Here is a 17,706-nt window from a genome sequence, read left to right as displayed (position 1 = left end):
TGAATGCAAATTAGAATTTTGTAAGTGCACCAGTGAGTACCAGTGAAAGAACAGTACTTGGTTTTCTTCTTACTTTCATGTTATTGGAGAGTATTGATTCAATTAATGTTAGTTCTTCTTCCCCTAATTTTAGGGGAAGAGTGCTGGCTGAGTGGCAGGGGCACTAGGCTTTGATCTTGGTCTTCTGTGGATTAGGTAAGATCAAGATATGAATCTCAGTGTTCTCTCCTGTAAAATGGGTATAGCTTTATCTACCTAGGATGTCGTGAGCAAAATAAATAAAACTTTAAATTAATAAATAGATAAATAAACAAATAAATACAATTATTAAAAGTATCACTACTCCTTGAAAAAGCTCTATTAAAATGTTATATTAAGGATACTATGTTATAGGAGTTTCATGTATATTTCATTTCCAAAATTCAATAGTAAATTATGCATTCACCCTCAAAGACCATAAATAATTTCAAATTGGAAAAAGAACACAACAAATTTATGATCTTTCCTCACAATATAACCTGATATTTTACTATCTTATATACAGAATCTTCTATTCTCTCAAATATTTAAGAATAATAATATGGAGAAAATATATTTGAAGAAAATGACTAGGAGTTTGACCACTGTTAACAAATAAGTTTCCCTTTGAGCCTAAGTATTGATTATAAAACTAGGTGTCATGTTCAGTAAATAAAACTTTATGGTTTTCCTGAGAGCAATATGATTCTTATATTTCTGATCTTTGGCTTTCTAGTCAGATGATTTTCAACACCATTCCTATAAAAAGTGCAGAGTAAATTTGCCATGTGTATAAATGACAGGATGCCAACTAACCACTCATAGATTTCCAAGAGGCACTTAAATAAATTGATGTTTGGTCTTCTTCAGAGGATTATTAAGCAAGCATCCGTATTAGGATGCTGCTCAGTTTATTCACAGTGTCACTCACATTCCTAGCCAAAGGAAAAAAGTATAACAAACACAGGAGGAAAATCATTTGTTGGTTTGTTTATTTGTTTTGTTTTGTTTGGGCATAAATGCACTTGATCATCTGCAAGTGGTAAAATGCATAAGGGCAAACACCAACGATTGCCATTTTGAGCCTTAGCCCCTTCAGAAATCTAAGCAGGACAGACATTCCTTGACCTTGATGTACTGCTGCTGCTGTCTGCTCCTGTCTGGGTTTGCCCACTGAAATGGTGGATGATCCCAGGATCCTGCCACTTATGCACTAATTATCCATCACTTCGGGGATTTCTAACGAAATCAATGGGTCTCAATCGCTTTACCTATAGGGAAGCTTTATTCAGTGGTAGAATAAATTTCATGGTTTTTATGACTTACCAAATAGCCCAGCTCAGTGAATCGTCCTTTCTGGAACAAATTGCTTTAGTTACTACACACCACTATCACTCCAGGCAAACACCCGGGCCCACACTTCTCAGGGATCACTGGGTGTGGACTTGCACACTTCATTCTTAAGGTACATGAAGCCTCCAAGCAAAGCCTTAGGGGCCACTCTTCTTGTTTTACAGTTTCTGGGGCCTGAAACCACTTGCTTTCCTTGGATTTCCTATTTCCTTTCTTTGCTCTGTACTTTCAGAGTAGGGGATTTGAGGCAATGATTGTGGGTGGATGTGAAAGACAAAAGAAAAAATGTTCAAGAGATGACAACCTTTTAACATGAAAATTATCTGAGATGAGTTAAACAGTTGCTCTGACATATGCTAAAACATTCAGATATCATGGGTCTCTCATTGCCTGTGGTGGATCTTGGCCTTTGGGAAAACATTTGTGTAAGTGAATGGTTTCTAGTCTCCAAATGGTACACACTAAGTGTGTATCCTTTCTCCAGGATCAAGAAAAGAAAATCCATGTGAAAAAATACAATAAAAATAAATGAGCTGCTTTGTGCTAGACACAAAATGAACAAAAGAGAAAGCGAAGATCAGAAAGAGGGACAAAGATAAAGGCAATGCTTCTCATACAGAACACGTATTTATAGTATTTTAAATATTTTAATAAGATCACTATTGGTATTTTCAGCGTAAGTCCTAAATATAAAAAATGTAACATTATACTGTAGAGAGTAAATACATTGTAAATATTATTTGTAATGCCACAATAATGTAGACCCTAATTCCTCCATCCTAGATTTCCAAGGAGCTCATTGGGCATCACCACCTGGTCCGATGGCCAAAAAAGAATTATAACATAAAAAAAATAAAATAAAAAGTGCTAGAGAGTGAAACATATTTCTGGCAATCTACATGGGAGTGGCAGAGTGGAACTAACTAAAGGTGAGAAAACACAATGTGGAGATCCTCAGCTTAGAGACTCCATTTGTTACTTCAACGAAAAGGCAGTAAATTCTAACCATAGGTGTCCTCAGACATTAAGACCCAATTTATTCACCAAAGGATGTGCCTGGAGACTAACAGGTCACATGCACTAGTTAACTCTGAACACCAACAAGGTTGCAGTGATGCTGGGGGCAAGGTGACTTCCTTTTCTAATTCTTTCAAGTTCATCAGTTCGCCCAGATGACAGCGTAATTACTGTTTTCTAATTTCCATGTACTAAGTCCTTTACTCCAATCCCATGCCTTGATGATAGCAACACTCAGCCAAGTCTTTTTACCCTTGGCCATTCTCTCTTGAATATATCCTTCTAGTCAGTACCAGATTAACCTGTCTAAAATATGTTATGCACATCAATCCTTGTGTTCTAAAGCAATAGGGGCTGCCTGCCTTAAAGGCCCCCTCCAATCTTATGTAGCTTCCTGCTGGTGCAGACAATATCATCACTCCCACATTTGCCTCTACCCAGCATAACAGCATCATAAAGTCTCCTTGATTTGAGGGCAAATGATCAGGATTAGAGTCCTCATCTCACTTCATAGCAATGTGACTTTGGGCAATTCTCTTATTCTCCCTCAGTAAATTTCCTCTTCAGTAAGGTTGGAAAATGATTTTAAAACATCCTCTTCATTGGATAGATGGTAGCGAGAGCTAAATGCAACCATCTCAGCAAAATTCCCAGATAATAGTAAATGCTCAATAAATGTAGAGATTATCATCATAGGTTTGTTTATACCCAGTACCCCAGATTGCAATGTATCCCCCCTCTCACTCTATTAAGTCTTAGCTTTTCTCAAAGTCTTCCTAAATGCCTCTGTGATCCATGAAATGGGTGGGCCAGTGGTTTCCACTGAATCTCCTTTGTATGTTATGCTGCATAGCAATCATGCAGCCATTCCCTATGCAGTTGTTATGTGCCTACTATGGGTCCACAAAGAATTTCATCAAACGTTTCAGGTTTTAAGATGAGTGAGAGTCTTAAGTCATTCATCCAATCTCTATAAGCAGAGTGTAAGACCTGTGAGGACAGAAATCTTACCGTGTAGTTTTTGTGTGACCCAAGAGACTAAAGTCTGAATGCTGGATATAGATTTGTTGGTGACTTGTAGTTGCTGGAAACATGTTTCTAACACCAGGAAAGCTTTGTCTGTGTATATTACAGGACATCAAAAACATGACACCTCTGCTCTCATCAGGTAAAGCCACAAGTGCCCAGAATTCTCAGATGTACTCAAGTGAGACCTCCGACTTCACTTCAACTACCTTTCCATCTTGCCTTATTGTTTCTCATGGCACTTGATGTTCTTGTAGACATGGCACGAAGCCAGTGAACTGGACAACTGGGTTTATTGTGGCAGTAATTTTGTAATAACACCATGAATAGGTTCATCTTCTGTACTAAAATTATGAATAAATATGGCTTTTTTATTCTTAGAAAAAAAAAAGGAGTGAAATGGAGTAAAGTAAGGCTTAAATTTAATGGATGTACTCTCCAAAAAACACATCTAGTGGCATTAGTAAGCACAGAAAATCTAGCAAGAACTATCAAATTGTAGGAAGGTTCTGTTACTTAATGATATCACTGAGTTAAAGTCTAAAAATGTCTTGTCCTTCAATCACTGTTTCTTATCCGATAACAAAGGACTTAAAAGAATTGGAATTAGCAGCCAATCCAAGGGCTCTTCTTAAGGACTTTGTTTAATAGTTTATGGATGCTTTTGGTTTAAGAGAGTTAGATTATTGAAGAAAAATTTTTCCTGGCCTTAGACAGATTAGTTTAGATCCCAGTCATGCTAATCATTGCTTCTCTGTAAGCCCCAAACTGAACCTCAGTTTTTGCCTCATTTTCTTCTTCCCCCAAAGGAGGCTCTGATTATTTATGTTCTATTTGTATTTTGGGATTAAATGTAATAATAGCATGAAACAAGAGATTAAGAACTCAGTGCAATGAATAAACAGTAGGCAATGCTATTATAAGTAAAAGATGATGCCATTTAACTAACTGAGCAGTATATCCTGAGACAAGTTCTTTCTATCATGACAGGGCAGATGGGTTATTATCTGAGGATACTACAGAAAATACTAGAGGTCAGTGCACACACCTATATATATATAATCCTCACAGAAGGTGTTGTTATGACCTAACCATTTTGAACTTCATGTGAAAGTATTCCTTTGCCATGCAAACTTAACATTCTCAAGTCACATTCTGTAATTATTAATACTTAAACTGCTTACCATCCAGAAAAGCAGGATTCTGGGAAACAAATTCTAGCCAAGAGGTAGCTAATATAGCTACAGTTATGTATGCATCTGTGTCAGAGAAGAACTGAAGTGTCACTTAAGAAAAAAATTAAAATCAATATAAAAGTGTTTTTTTCTCTCCCTCAACCTTTTAGTTCAGTTTTATATTCTCAATGCACATTTTTCTGCATCCTCCATCCACACATTGCATCGTCTCTTCCAAGTTACAGCGCCATTTAGAGATGTATTTGATAGAACTGTACACATTGGAGAGGTATGCCCCACACATGAAGCTCCCAGGGAGCGATCTGAGGAGCTCCCATCTCAGTCCCCTTCCTTTAAATAAATGGAAATGATCAATCCAGTAGTATTTTTAAATTAATATGGTTCTCAGGACCATCACATATCAATTTCCCTGATAAGACAGCACTTGAAATGTTCACAAAACCAAAGAAACTGAGTCATCTAGAACTTGAAAGGAATGTTCTGAATAGGCTGCTCCATTTTGAACTTCAACTCCAAAGAACATGGCAACTGACTTTTAAAATCAAACATATAATTTTCCACAAAACAACATTTCCTTTTACTAAAGCTGCCAACAAGGATTTAGGTCCTGAAAATTGTGATTTAATACTATTTGGAAAAGGACATTTACTTCATCTTCTTTTTTTTTTTTTTTTTTTTTTTTTTGTCCTAAGACATGAATGGTCTCTGAACTACCAACACTCTCCCCACCCACAAGAATCACTCAAATAGAGAACGATCGGAAATGTGCTTAGAACAGAACAGTAGGGCTTGACAGCTGTGGATTGAACACTGTTAAGCTCAACTCTTCAGGAAATACCTTGAAGGTTCATGACCGAGAGTCATTAGACTTCTTTGTTTAGGCACGATTTGACTCATGGAGGGGTGGCTAAAGGGTGATGTGCAAGAGCAAGGAACTAGGCAGAGACTGAGCCCTGGCATTCCTGTGGTAGCAACCACACCTTGAAGAGGCATCCTCTACACACATTCACTTTTCACTCTTCCTAAAGGCATAAACTTGTGGGGTCTATTTCAAAATGACCATTAAAAAAACAAAAGCTAGTGCCTTTCTGGAAGTAAAGAAGTCTACTAATAACATGCCTATTACCCAGAAAACAAAAGTTTTATAGGAAAAAATATATTCTGTAGTGATATTTGGGAACTTGCAGGAAGCATAAGGATTTAGAATGTTCGAAAATCATGTAAATATTCTATACGTATGCTCTGTCCAACATAAGCACTTGAAATGTGGCTATCCTGATGGAGCAACTGAATTTTAAAGTTTAAATTTTATTTAAATGTAATTAATGTAAATTAAACATAAATAGCCATAGGCAGCAACCATATTGGGGGCAGAGCAAGTTTAGAGCCATCACTGGAAGTTTACCAAGAGTCTTCATATAATGCTCAATTTCTCAAAAGCCATTCTCCAAGGAAACAGGTCTCAAATACATGTGCTAGTAGTCATGACTATGTGATTGTAAAATCAGCAGGAATTAAAAATAAATGTATCCAACAGTTGAAACTGTATCAAATTTGATCTACTTGACCTATAGGCTTTTCCATATTTGCTATGGCCTCACAGAAAAAGAGGAAGAAAAAAATTAAAAGGAGGTAGTCAATGGCTTCTCTATTTTACAATCAGCATGCCTCTGCATTATAGTATCTGAAAGCCATAAGGAAAATCAGAATGTAGAATAACAAACAACAACTCAACAATAACGACAACAAGAAGTAGTTGATGGAGATGTAAAGCATTAAAGAACCGTGACCTTTAATTCCCACCGGTGCTCAAAATATGAGGCACACGTGTCAACAATCAGATAAAGTGGAAAGCAGATAAATTTTAAAATGTCTTTTGCCAGCACAGTAGAATGCAACCCCAGGACCCAATAATTCCAAAGCTTCAAGGGCCCTTAAACATTATTCACTTCAAACTGTCCTGCAGATATATATAAGTAATTTAAAGCCCACGGAAGTGGAGTGCTCATTGTCCCTGAGAGAATAGCAAAGCCTGGTCCCAGATATCCCAGTCTGTGCTCTCTTCACTATGACTTTCACTCTGCTGAGCACAGGCTGATCCTTGAGTAGAGGAAGAGCCTCATCTCCATCCCCACTCGTCCCAACCCCTGGGGAGCAGAAAATAAAGAGTATTTTAACCATAATACTCTGCTTGACACAAAAGCTCCCTTCCCTAACATAGCCTTCCGTGTCAAGGACACCATGGAAAAGCAAATTATAAAAGTGGAGGCTTTACCAGGGGACAGTTTTTGAGTTTAATGTGCCTTTTGCTATAGAAGTGGCTTGCACTGTACTCAAAAGATACATGGGTTCAAGAGAGACAGCTTCAAGTTTCAAAGCAAATGACTACTCATTATGTTTTTAGTGACTCAATGAGACAATGAAAAGGTATTAAGAAAAAAGTAAATAATTATTTTAAAAAGAAAAATAAAACCAAAGTGTCATCCTCATTACAGAGCTATATCTTCGATGTATCATGTAGCTCAAAACTCTCATTTTACAGGCGGAAAAACTGAGATGGCAGTTTTTAAAGGATTTGTTCCTACTCACACAACTATCCACACAATAAGTGGAACTGAGTTTTAGAGGCGGGAGTTCTGGTCTCCAGGTTCAGAGCTTTTTATTACTCTAGAAATCACAATAAGATTGATGTCTAAAAACCAGAAAAAAAGAAAGGGAAGAACAATTATCCTGTATACGTCATGTTGTTTAAAAATATCTGTTGTTTTCAAGTTACATTTGACATAAAGTTCCCCATGGTTTTGTATGTAACTTCATAGAATACAGATGGAAGAAAGAAAATTGTGTTTCAGGAGCTATGTAAAAGATCAGGGAATAAATCTACTTTATTGCCTGAATTTTATCAACTTTCCTGGTTCTCAGATAATCTTCTACAGGTAAATGCCACAATACTGCTGATAAGAGCAAGAGATAAATAACATTGCATATTTCAAATGCCAAGTACTTTAATTTTTTTTTTTTTTTTTTTTTTTGCTGTGCTCTTATAAATGAATCCAAAAGAGGAAAAGAAAATGCTAAATAAGGACAGTGATGGGACTTACATTCTGGTGCTGCTGGTCTTGTTGATGATAACAGATTTTCCTGTTTGATCCACATTGTGATCCAATCCAAAGTAGGCTGCCACCCTATGGACAAGCATCCTCTGATAGGATGACATCTGAGGGAACTTTTTGTAATGATTACTAGAACAGAATATAAGGAAAAGTGGAATCAGCACCTTCATTTCTTGCCAGTAGTACATTTTACAGGTACACGCACAAAACTATTATTTCTCTTTCGTCCAAACCACTAAGCCTATTTCATTTCTGGCATCACTTAATGTCCTCATTTCCAGATGAAGTTTTCCACTTATAGATTTATTGATTAAGCTACAATAAGTATCTTTGTTTCATAGTTGTGCATTTCTCTTGCCAAGGAGAACTTAATGTCTGTTGGAAAGTATTCTATTTTAGTCCATGATACCTTATCAACGGAGCCAGGGACAGGACAAATGACATGACATAATACGTGATTGTAGATGCCTATCTGGAGATGTGTCATTACACGGTTTACACTGAAAGCAGCACAATTATTTCCAGGCATAACTGACTGCAGCCAGCTGGAGCCCATTAAAAAACTATAATAAAAATGAAAAGGGTCGCTTCTCATTACAGCTACTCTATGCTAATCAGTAGCCCCCTGTTTATAGCCATTTTGTCAGGAATTTAACAAGCAGGAGCACACATGGTCCAAGCAACAACTCCCGTCAGCATATAGCTCCGAACTCCAATAACCATCTCCATTTAACAAATCAAGAAACACATTAAACAATGTTTTATCTATCCCTACATCTTTCCAGAATGGACAATTTAGCCCAAATACCAAACTAAGATACATCATAAAACTAACCAGCATTGCAATTTAACATACTTGTTGTCACCAATGAAATCAATAATTTCCTGCTCCATTTTCAAGAGAATCATCCTGTCCCTGCAAAATAAATGTTAAAGTGAAGAGTTTTTATGTATTTTATATTCCCAAAGACCTAAATAGTTCATTAAATGTATGGAAAAAACTAAACATATGTTGCTACCAACCTATATCTAATTTCTTCTCTGGAATATATTGACCATTCACATATTATTATGTCATTTTACTTAAGATTATTTCTTATGTCATTTGTTAAGTATTTTGTAATACATTTTACAGTCTTAATGTTAATTATGGAATGCAAAGTATTAGGACCATAAAACACATCAAATGACAGCATCTTTTAAATTAACAGAAAACTGGAAAAAAGCTAAGCCCAAGTATTGACTGTAGATGAATATATAACTGCATTGAAACGTAATTGGCTTATTTGACGTCAATAATTTTCATTCTCTATTTTTCCTCTTAGTATCTTTTTGTGATCAGGAAATCAGACTGTTAAACTATAATTTATTCATTGGGTAACTAGCCAGTGTTAAGACTTTGCATAAATAGTAAACATGCAAGCCATTAGCAGAAAAGAGACAATACAGGAGATAGTTTAAGACACCTGGGAAGGTATCTGCATTCCACCACAACCTTCTTAGAAGTGTTGGATTAATAACTTTGATTGCAATATTCTATTTGACCCTTCTAAACATAAGAGGCTTATTTAATGATTTACCTGGAATTATTCTTTAATGTGTTAATCAGAAACTCGTGTAAGTCTATGCCTGTGGAATCCGTGTATTCTTGGCTGCAATCTGAAACAAATAGCAAACAATAAATGAAGTTGTCAAGAGTGACGGTGGGAAGATGGGGTGGAAAAGGTTTTCCCAATCTTTCCCTCCTGCTCAGGTAAATTTTAGATGAAGCTACTGGTATGAAAATACATGTTTCAAAACTAGCAACCTGGCTGTATAACATCAGAATGAAAATTAGATTCGGGGATTGAAAACACCAATAGATCCTGACTGTGGAAAGACCCAAACGTCATAGGAGGGGAAGTGGGCACAGTTTGGGTGGGAGGGAGGTGGAGTCAAATATATCATGTGTTCATTCTGTTCTGTAAATCAGCAAGGGCACAGACTCCACCTGACAGGTACTCCCACCCACACAGAGAGCTCTCAAGAGTTTAAGACCCTACGGAACCTTTTTCTCTTAAAACAAAGGAGGCAAAACATGGACGTTGTTGAGACTATCTAAATATTGATCAGTAAAAACACAGATGGGCACTAAATATTCCCAGTATTTTAAATCTCCTAATGCTGGCTAAAGCTTAATTTCTAAAACTGTTTTAGGAACTTGAATTTCTATAATCTCATATACACCTTGGTTTTCAGATATTCAGCAGCAGAGACAACCATTATAAGCAGATATGTGGTTATAGAACCTAATATTAGAGGTGGTTGTCATTCCTCAGCTGATCAGATGCCTTATTCTTTCTCAGTTTTTTTTGTTTTTGTTTTTGTTTTGTTTTTTTTTAATATACTGCAAGGCTATTTATTTATGGCACTCTTCATTTCAACCTAGCTTAGTTTTGTTTTGTACAACAATGTGTATGGTAAGAATTTGAATAGTCTGGTAAGTCTGCGATTTGAGAAGAATTTAGAAAGACTTTTTTAGAGAACTAGTTAGTGCAGTAGAAATGTATTATTTTTTAAATGAACCTTCTGTGACATTATACTGGTGCACAGACTAAATTCATCTGTGCCAGATAAGATGTTAATCTTCTATTCCATTGGCATATACATCTGTACTTTGCAGGCCACATCACTTATTGACTGAGAATTGCTAATCCACTATCTGTCTTTTAAGGTAGGTATGAAAGTTAAAATGTAAAACAGGGTATCATTACTTTTCATCAATCCAAGTTAATCTGTCTAATAAGCCTGAAATAAGAGCAGATTTATATTACTCCTTTGTACAAGTCTGTCATTGAAAACAGAAGATCCAAATGTGAATCCAAAGAAATATGGGATCCTGAAAATAACCTCTTTAGCATCACAAATAACACCATAAACAGAAAGAGAATCAAGTTGACATCTTTTACACACACACATACGTTATACATGTAAAATTATATGCAGGGTTGGGTGGGAGGGGACTATGTATGTGAAATCTAGAATGTACTCTGTGAATAAGCATGTGCCCAAATTGTGTAAGTTAAGGAAACATTTTCACATTCACCTTTTGATAACATTCTGATCTTGGGTTTTTCAGAGGTTTTATCTTTGTTTTTATCCTTTTCTTTTTCTCTTTCAGAGTCATCTTTCCTAGATTTATCCTCCTCTTGCAGGCTGGAAAAACTGGAAAGCTGTAAATGAATTGATTCCTGTTGGGGAAAAAATATAATAATTTAGGGCCCAATTTAAAAAATCTCTGTCTGGCTTCCATTTTGCATAAAGGTTATTAAGTGCAGGAAAATGAAAGCCAGATGCAGAGTTTTTTTTCTTAAATGGTAAAAAATTAAACCTGTCAGAAAATTAATTGCCCTTTAAGGTGATCTGAACTTCAGAAGTCAACGGGAGGTCATAAGAAACATCTACCACTAAAACTTTGCCTCATGAATATTAATTATAATCAAGTTCAATTCCTGTAGATCACAACTCTTATTTTCTCTACAGGTTTATTTTTAATCACCTAGGAAAAATTTCTTTGTCAGCATGCTTGCATCACAGCCACTGTCATGTCTAAAAAGAAAAAGAAAAAAAAAAAAACGCTTCTGAAATTCTTTTCTATAATTCCTTATAAGGAGAAATTGGCACAAACACAGACAGACAGATATTACGAATCGTAATTACAGATAGAACAGACGTAATGAAAGCCCCTGATAGCCAACTTACAATAAAAACTCTATTTTAGAAATATGTCAACAGTTATTTCTACTGCTAGGAAAAATCAGACTATATTATTGCAGGAATCCTAGGTAGGGATTATTATCATAATTATTTAAAATATAATTAACAAATGATTATATTATATAATTACAATAAGCACTGCCTTTTAGAAAAGGTAGGAAGTAGAATTATTTCCCATGAATAGTATGTAAATATTTAATGTTATTTTTATTTCAGTATCAGTTAATCTTTTCCAAAATAAGATTCTCTTGAACTAACGCTGGGTATAAGATAGACCCTTTAGAGTAAGGGGTTGGATCTACTTTTATATTTATTTATTTTGCACTAAAAAAACTGATCATTTTTTATTAACTCACATATATCAGCCATTTGATTGGTAATATGTTCACTGTTTTGAAGAAGAATGAGCCAAATCATGTTTTTTAGTTTTATGAAAAATCTATGCTATGATTAAAACTATGACAAATTAGCGAACATTAAGCCTACTTACTCTTATGTAAGAGATCACTTGGTGGGAAAGCTTTCTTTCACTAGTGACATTAAAATTTATGATGTAGAAAAAAAATATCCCCAATGACTAATAATGTCTCTCACTGAGAATGAAACTAATGCTCATACTACATGTGACTAAACTGATGGCTGTACCTCCTCAAATTGTGGCCAATTCAGGGTTCTTAATGGTTCTTGGTAAACCTGGCTAATCTAATGAGCATTAAGCAAACGTCCTCCAAGGCCAAGTTTCTTTTTTGGGAGGGACTCCAATGTGAGCTCCTTGCTAGAATAAAAAGTCACCACACTTGGAAAGACGCACAATAGAGAGGATGAAATAAAACATGCTGTCATTATTAATATTTGTCTTAGTGGGTTTTCTGACTTTCATGTGTTTATCCTGGGGATGGTCAAATATAAAATATGTAAAACTCAGTGTGATTTGATTATAGAGTCTTTCGTCACATGGTTTAAGACAGAGACATCTTAACATGCGAAGGTTGAGGCAGGTTCTGGGATTATGATTTGCTTTTACTTGCTAAGGAAACCACTGGAACGTTTCTGGCTCAGAAGATATGGCTGGGAGGTGGGGAAGAATCAGTTCATCAGTTAATCGGGAGTGGAAACGGAGGGTCCTGAGTCATGAAAGTGGTCTCATTGCTTCTTCAAAACTGATTGAACCATCCAGCCTCCATAAGTTTAAATCTAAACTCATAGAGGCTTGGAAATATATTACATATGCAAGAGCAGAAACTACAGGACATCCACTACAAAAACAAAATGTGCAAACTGATGCTATGTGTTGACAAATACTATACTCAGAAAAAAAAAATCTACCTTTTCTATACATTATGGTGTTGAAAGAACACACAAAAGTGCTATAGAGTTGGTAAAAAACAATCTGTTATTTTTTAATATTTTTATTGATATGCTCAATAATAAAATACAAGTGTTAATAAATACATTGGTACAGGATAAGTTTATATCCAACAACAGTAAAAGAGTGATTCAAGTTGCAGTAACACACTGATAGGTAAATAGTATAACATTAGAAAAGCAAAATTCCTTTAACTTAAGGACAGACTGAACCATCATGTATGGGTCTGAGATCAAGTAATACAGGTAGCAAGAGTTTTTCCCACACTGGAAAATGAAGGCAATTTTCCAAACACTGTGAATATACAAACATTGGGGAAGCAATACAATCCATGTACTTTATACTTCTGCCAGTGTTCTCTGGGATTCAGTCCACACATTTTGTAAGTGCCGGTGGTACCTAATGAAGGCATTGCATATAAACTCAAAGGTCTGCTTCTTTATTCTCTAAAAAAGTAGCATGGCCATTTCTTGCTTATGTGCATGTCTGGGTATTTTCTATCAACCCCCTGCGCCCACCACTCCTCAGTTAAGCTAAAGAGAAGGTTACAGGCTCTCATTCTCTCCTACAAAACTAGTCTTGGTGTCTGAGCTTGGAACCAGCAGGAACAAAGCACCGTTTGCACCTTATTTCTCTACACCAATCGTATGGAGAAACTAGGCTTAGGTCCAGGATGGTCACTATGATACAGATGATCCCTTAAAAAATTTCCTCCTGGTACCTTGTCAAATGGGACAAGAAGCAGATTCAGTTTCTAAAGGGTGTCCTTCTTTGCTTGGCATTAGGAATGAGGGACACCTGGGGCATTATTTCTCCCAGGGTCTGTCATTCTGCAGAGTTAATGTATATCATGTGCAAGTACATTACAAGGCATCAATCAACATTCAATAATACAAGCCATGATATTCACATTTTCCCCCTTTTCAATCTCCATAAAAAATAGAAGCACAAATGAAATGCTGAAGAAAAGCCACACATTTCTCAGAGCCCAAAGTAAAATAAAGCATGTGTATGAAACATAGTAATGGCTATTGGAAGATAGCCTGTCCATGCCCTATGACATGAGTGGCATGTTAAGGAAATGAGGCTAGAAAAAAATACTCTTAGGACAAAATCTATAAGGAATTTATTTTTGGTCCTTTTAAAGAAAGTGCTCTCAATCCTCTCTGTATCCACAAGAGGAATTCAGAGTATTTCAACTAAAGTCAAGAGAGAACAGGAAAACAAAACCAAACAAAAAATAATGATATTTTAATCAATTTTCCCTCCCCTAGGCTCAGATAAATCATTTTACTTTTGTCTTGACTGTTCTCTTCCTCTGATAAAATAAGTGAAATTTCAGCAGCAAGACTATTTTTATAAAAGCTAATGTGATGCCTAAAAGGCAAACAAAAATAAATATGATATGAAGTTTCCCATTTTGTCACGGAGGAGTTTGGGTGGAATTTTAATTTTTAGTGCCTAATAGTCTTGCTGTAAGGAGTAGAAATATGGGTAAGGATAAGCAGCGATATATTTATAATATTAACTTAAAGTCACCATCAGCTCAGATTTATTTCTGGACAATTTTTACAGTATTGAGAAATCTCCACCAAAGGCCATAAAAGTATTTCTCCAAAGTTCAATGCACCTTATTCACTATATCTTAAGTCTCATACAAGCCAACAGTTGTGTTTCTTATAGGCAAGTGCATTTTGGGGAGCTGAGAGGTAAGACATCTCCAATAAGGAAGGAGACAGGATTCTTAGGACTATATTTGGTTCAGCCTTATCAAGAGAGAGCCTTTGAGGAAATTCAGCACTACTGTGCTTAGTTTTTATTTAACTGTTAATCTAAATTCTTTTGAATTCCTTTCCATTTGCAGTTTTCAGAGGGTCTGGAAAAAAGCAAACGTAATACTCTGTGACAAACCATTAAACTATTTTAGAATGTTTCATAAACAGGGGATGAAGCCAAAAAAATGATTTATTTTCTTAAATATATTTTTCTCCCCCAAAACACTGTTAAACACCAAATTAATAGTCATGCACACAAAGGTGGATCCCGTTCATGCAATTAATGATAACGACAGGGGATATACCTGATCCTGAAGATTTTCACCTCCTGGTCTGGCTGAAGATTCCTCACAGACAGCAAGACTGCGAGTCAGTTTACCTTTTCCTGCTCCTGACTGAGAGTGGGGAAAGAAAAAGGAAAGAGAGGAAAATAAAGACAACAAACAGGAAACATTCTCAGACTGTCGAATCAGCTCCACGTTCACATAATATTCCCCAAAGAGATTTTTAAAACCAAACTTCAAGTCTGATGCTCGGTACCGGCTACACTGGCTCAAAGCATCAGAGAGCTCTGTGTTGATGAGAACAGAAGTGAAGGAGAAAGTAAACGGATGAGTTTAAGAAACACTTTTAGCAAATTGTGCCCATCATACTGGGGAACACATGAAGAATGAATTGCTGCTATTTCACGAAGGTACCCGGAGAAAAAAGTGACCAAGTCAATTTCCACTGAAACTGAGTTTGAAGGGGATTTGACTGAGAAGATGTCTATGAGGATGAGGAATGTGTAGTAAACACTAGTACCTGTTTACTTCGAGGCAGAAATCAATTAGAGAGACTAAAACATCTACTCCAATTTAAAAAAAAAAAATAAAAACCGACCAAGTGAGTATTCGATTTGTAAAACACTATAAAATCTCAAAGTGTGAAAACAAGATCAAACATATACATTTTCAGCTATTTGAACCCCAAATCCTCTAATTACAAAGCATACAGAACAAGAAAGAAAGATACGTGTAAACACAATCCCTTTAAAAACAGACAGCACCAGTACGACCAGAATGTACCACAGTATCTGCATACAAATCATCTGAATTGTTGGCAAATACTTTAACTCTGATGTGAAATATGCAATTTATATCCATGACTTCAGGTCTACCTAGAACTTCAAGAACCCTACCTTGGATTTTCTTCTCTCTTGGTTCTGAATCTCCAGCCGCCTCTGTATGTTAGGAACAAAATAAAAAAAAAACAAACAATAAACCAACGACCAGAAGAGTGGGAGAAAGAAAAAGAGACATTGACAGAGAGAGAAAGAAAAAGTGTCACTACCAGCTACAGCTGAGAAATCAATAACAGCCAGACATTATAACCAGTAGGGAAGATTCCTCTTTTCCCTAGCTTTTTAAAACTTTTGACTTTCAGCTCCTCTTGCAGCAACTATTGTAGAGGAGAAAAGCCAGCCTTGAAGGCTTTGTCCATTATGTGGTTATCTGCCTTTGCTAACTCTGGGTACATAAAGTGTTAACACTGTTGTAATTTAGTTCAAAGAAAATTGATACTTAACAAGCTATTTGTAAGTACAGTTTGTTTTCCCTCTACCCAGTGCTTTCTCTTGTAAATCAAAGTGTATTTAAACACAACACTTTCTCACTTTCCTCAATCATTCGGAGTCTTTATTTTCCCCCCTATTCAAGTGTCCCTCTCTTTGGCTGGGAATTCAATGGTTTAAGCTTGTTTGCCAAGAGTTGAACCTTAGTATGCCCACGAAGGTCAAAAGAACACATGTCTTCGATTTTTCTTAGTTTACCATGAATTGGGTCTTCAGCTTTCCACGGAACAGCAAATTAGTTTTTAAAACTCAGCTAGCCTAAAAGCCACCTTGGGAGAAGCCCTCCACATTCACCTTGAGGTGATCTGGACATTGGTACTGGGCTGCTGTGTGCAAATTCAGTAATTAAATACTTTCCTTAGATATTTTTCATTTCAAAAGGCATTTGAGAGCGTGGTTCAGTCAGGGAGAAAAGGGTGACTAACGATGGAAGAAGGGGGAAATGAGCATTATGAATGTCCTAATGAAAACTAGCCAAACTTATAAAAAAAAAAAAAAAGTAAACAAATCTTCCAAGTATTCTAGAAATAAAGGAAGGGAACCGCACACAGTGGCACGAGGATCAGGGTCTTTTCCGGCTCACCTGCAGTTCCAGCTTCTCCTCTTCATCCAGACTTTCTGATTTCACAATGCCGTTCTCTGGAGTGGCCGCCTCCTGCTCAGTCCCTCCTTCCTCCACTATCACCTGATTCAGGTCTCCTTGCTCAGACATTCTCCCAGGTACAAATTAAAACGACAAGGTTTTATGCCCTGGAAGGTGAAGATACAGCAAATAAAGTCAGTGCAGGGTGAAGTATTCACTGTTATTCTTGAGATATTTCATTTCTCCTTTTGTATTCAAATTCAAATGAGCAACTCAGGCACCCCCGCCAATTTTACACAAAAGGAGAATAAAACAAGATGAAAGCAAGTACCCACTGCATACACAAGAGGCAGCTGCAGTCACCCCGTGCACACCCTCTCTACACACATGCACACACACACACACACACACACACACACACTTGTGAATACACTCTGCCATAAAAGTGGATCAACAAATCTCAAGTGGAGACACATAACTCCCACTCAACCACCAATCCTAATATTTCTCCAACTTTTGAACAGATGACCTTCAACTTCTGACTCTAGAGGTGATATTGATATTCTGTAGCATCTCTAAGAACACTCAAAAATTATGTGCAGATTTCAAACATAGACACACTTCCCCAGGTATAAGGAATACACAGTACACTTTACAAGGGGCAAAAATCAATTGAAGAGGTAATAATAATTCAGTATAAATATGGGATCTAATTTCAGCAATAAACCTTTCAGGATCAACATTCCAGGCTTCAAACTGACAGCTACATTATTAAAAGTGTAAGCCCTGTCCCAGGCTCCTGTCAGTCGCTGGTGCTGCAAGATCCTGTGGAAGGAAGTCTGGCAGGCAGCTCTAATGAAGCTATCACAACTGAACTCCACTACTCCAGGC

At 36.5% G+C, this 17,706-nt stretch overlaps 1 protein-coding gene across 45 annotated transcripts in view; it reads right to left on the bottom strand.

Moving 5' to 3' along the window:
* The window catches only part of ARPP21 (cAMP regulated phosphoprotein 21), a 153,023-nt gene that overhangs the window by 93,464 nt on the left and 41,853 nt on the right, over positions 1-17,706 (bottom strand). For 42 of the 45 annotated variants that reach the window (XM_020285602.2, XM_020285588.2, XM_076006168.1 and 39 more), the window contains exons 3-9: positions 16,816-16,982; positions 15,801-15,842; positions 14,926-15,015; positions 10,809-10,953; positions 9,304-9,382; positions 8,580-8,639; positions 7,712-7,852 (exon numbers count right to left, since the gene is read on the bottom strand). In XM_020285602.2, the coding sequence (XP_020141191.1) occupies positions 7,712-7,852; positions 8,580-8,639; positions 9,304-9,382; positions 10,809-10,953; positions 14,926-15,015; positions 15,801-15,842; positions 16,816-16,944 (686 nt within the window). In that variant the 5' untranslated portion in view covers positions 16,945-16,982. Of the gene's footprint in view, positions 1-7,711; positions 7,853-8,579; positions 8,640-9,303; positions 9,383-10,808; positions 10,954-13,988; positions 14,722-14,925; positions 15,016-15,800; positions 15,843-16,815; positions 16,983-17,706 lie in introns of those variants that run through there. The other 3 variants (XM_012745409.2, XM_012745407.3, XM_012745408.3) reach the window with 1 other exon arrangement.

The sequence above is a fragment of the Microcebus murinus genome, chromosome 1, assembly GCF_040939455.1.
Source record: "Microcebus murinus isolate Inina chromosome 1, M.murinus_Inina_mat1.0, whole genome shotgun sequence".
Classification (NCBI taxonomy): Eukaryota; Metazoa; Chordata; class Mammalia; order Primates; family Cheirogaleidae; genus Microcebus; species Microcebus murinus.
Note: the sequence above shows the minus strand (reverse complement) of the source record. Positions and strands in the feature narration are given on the sequence as shown.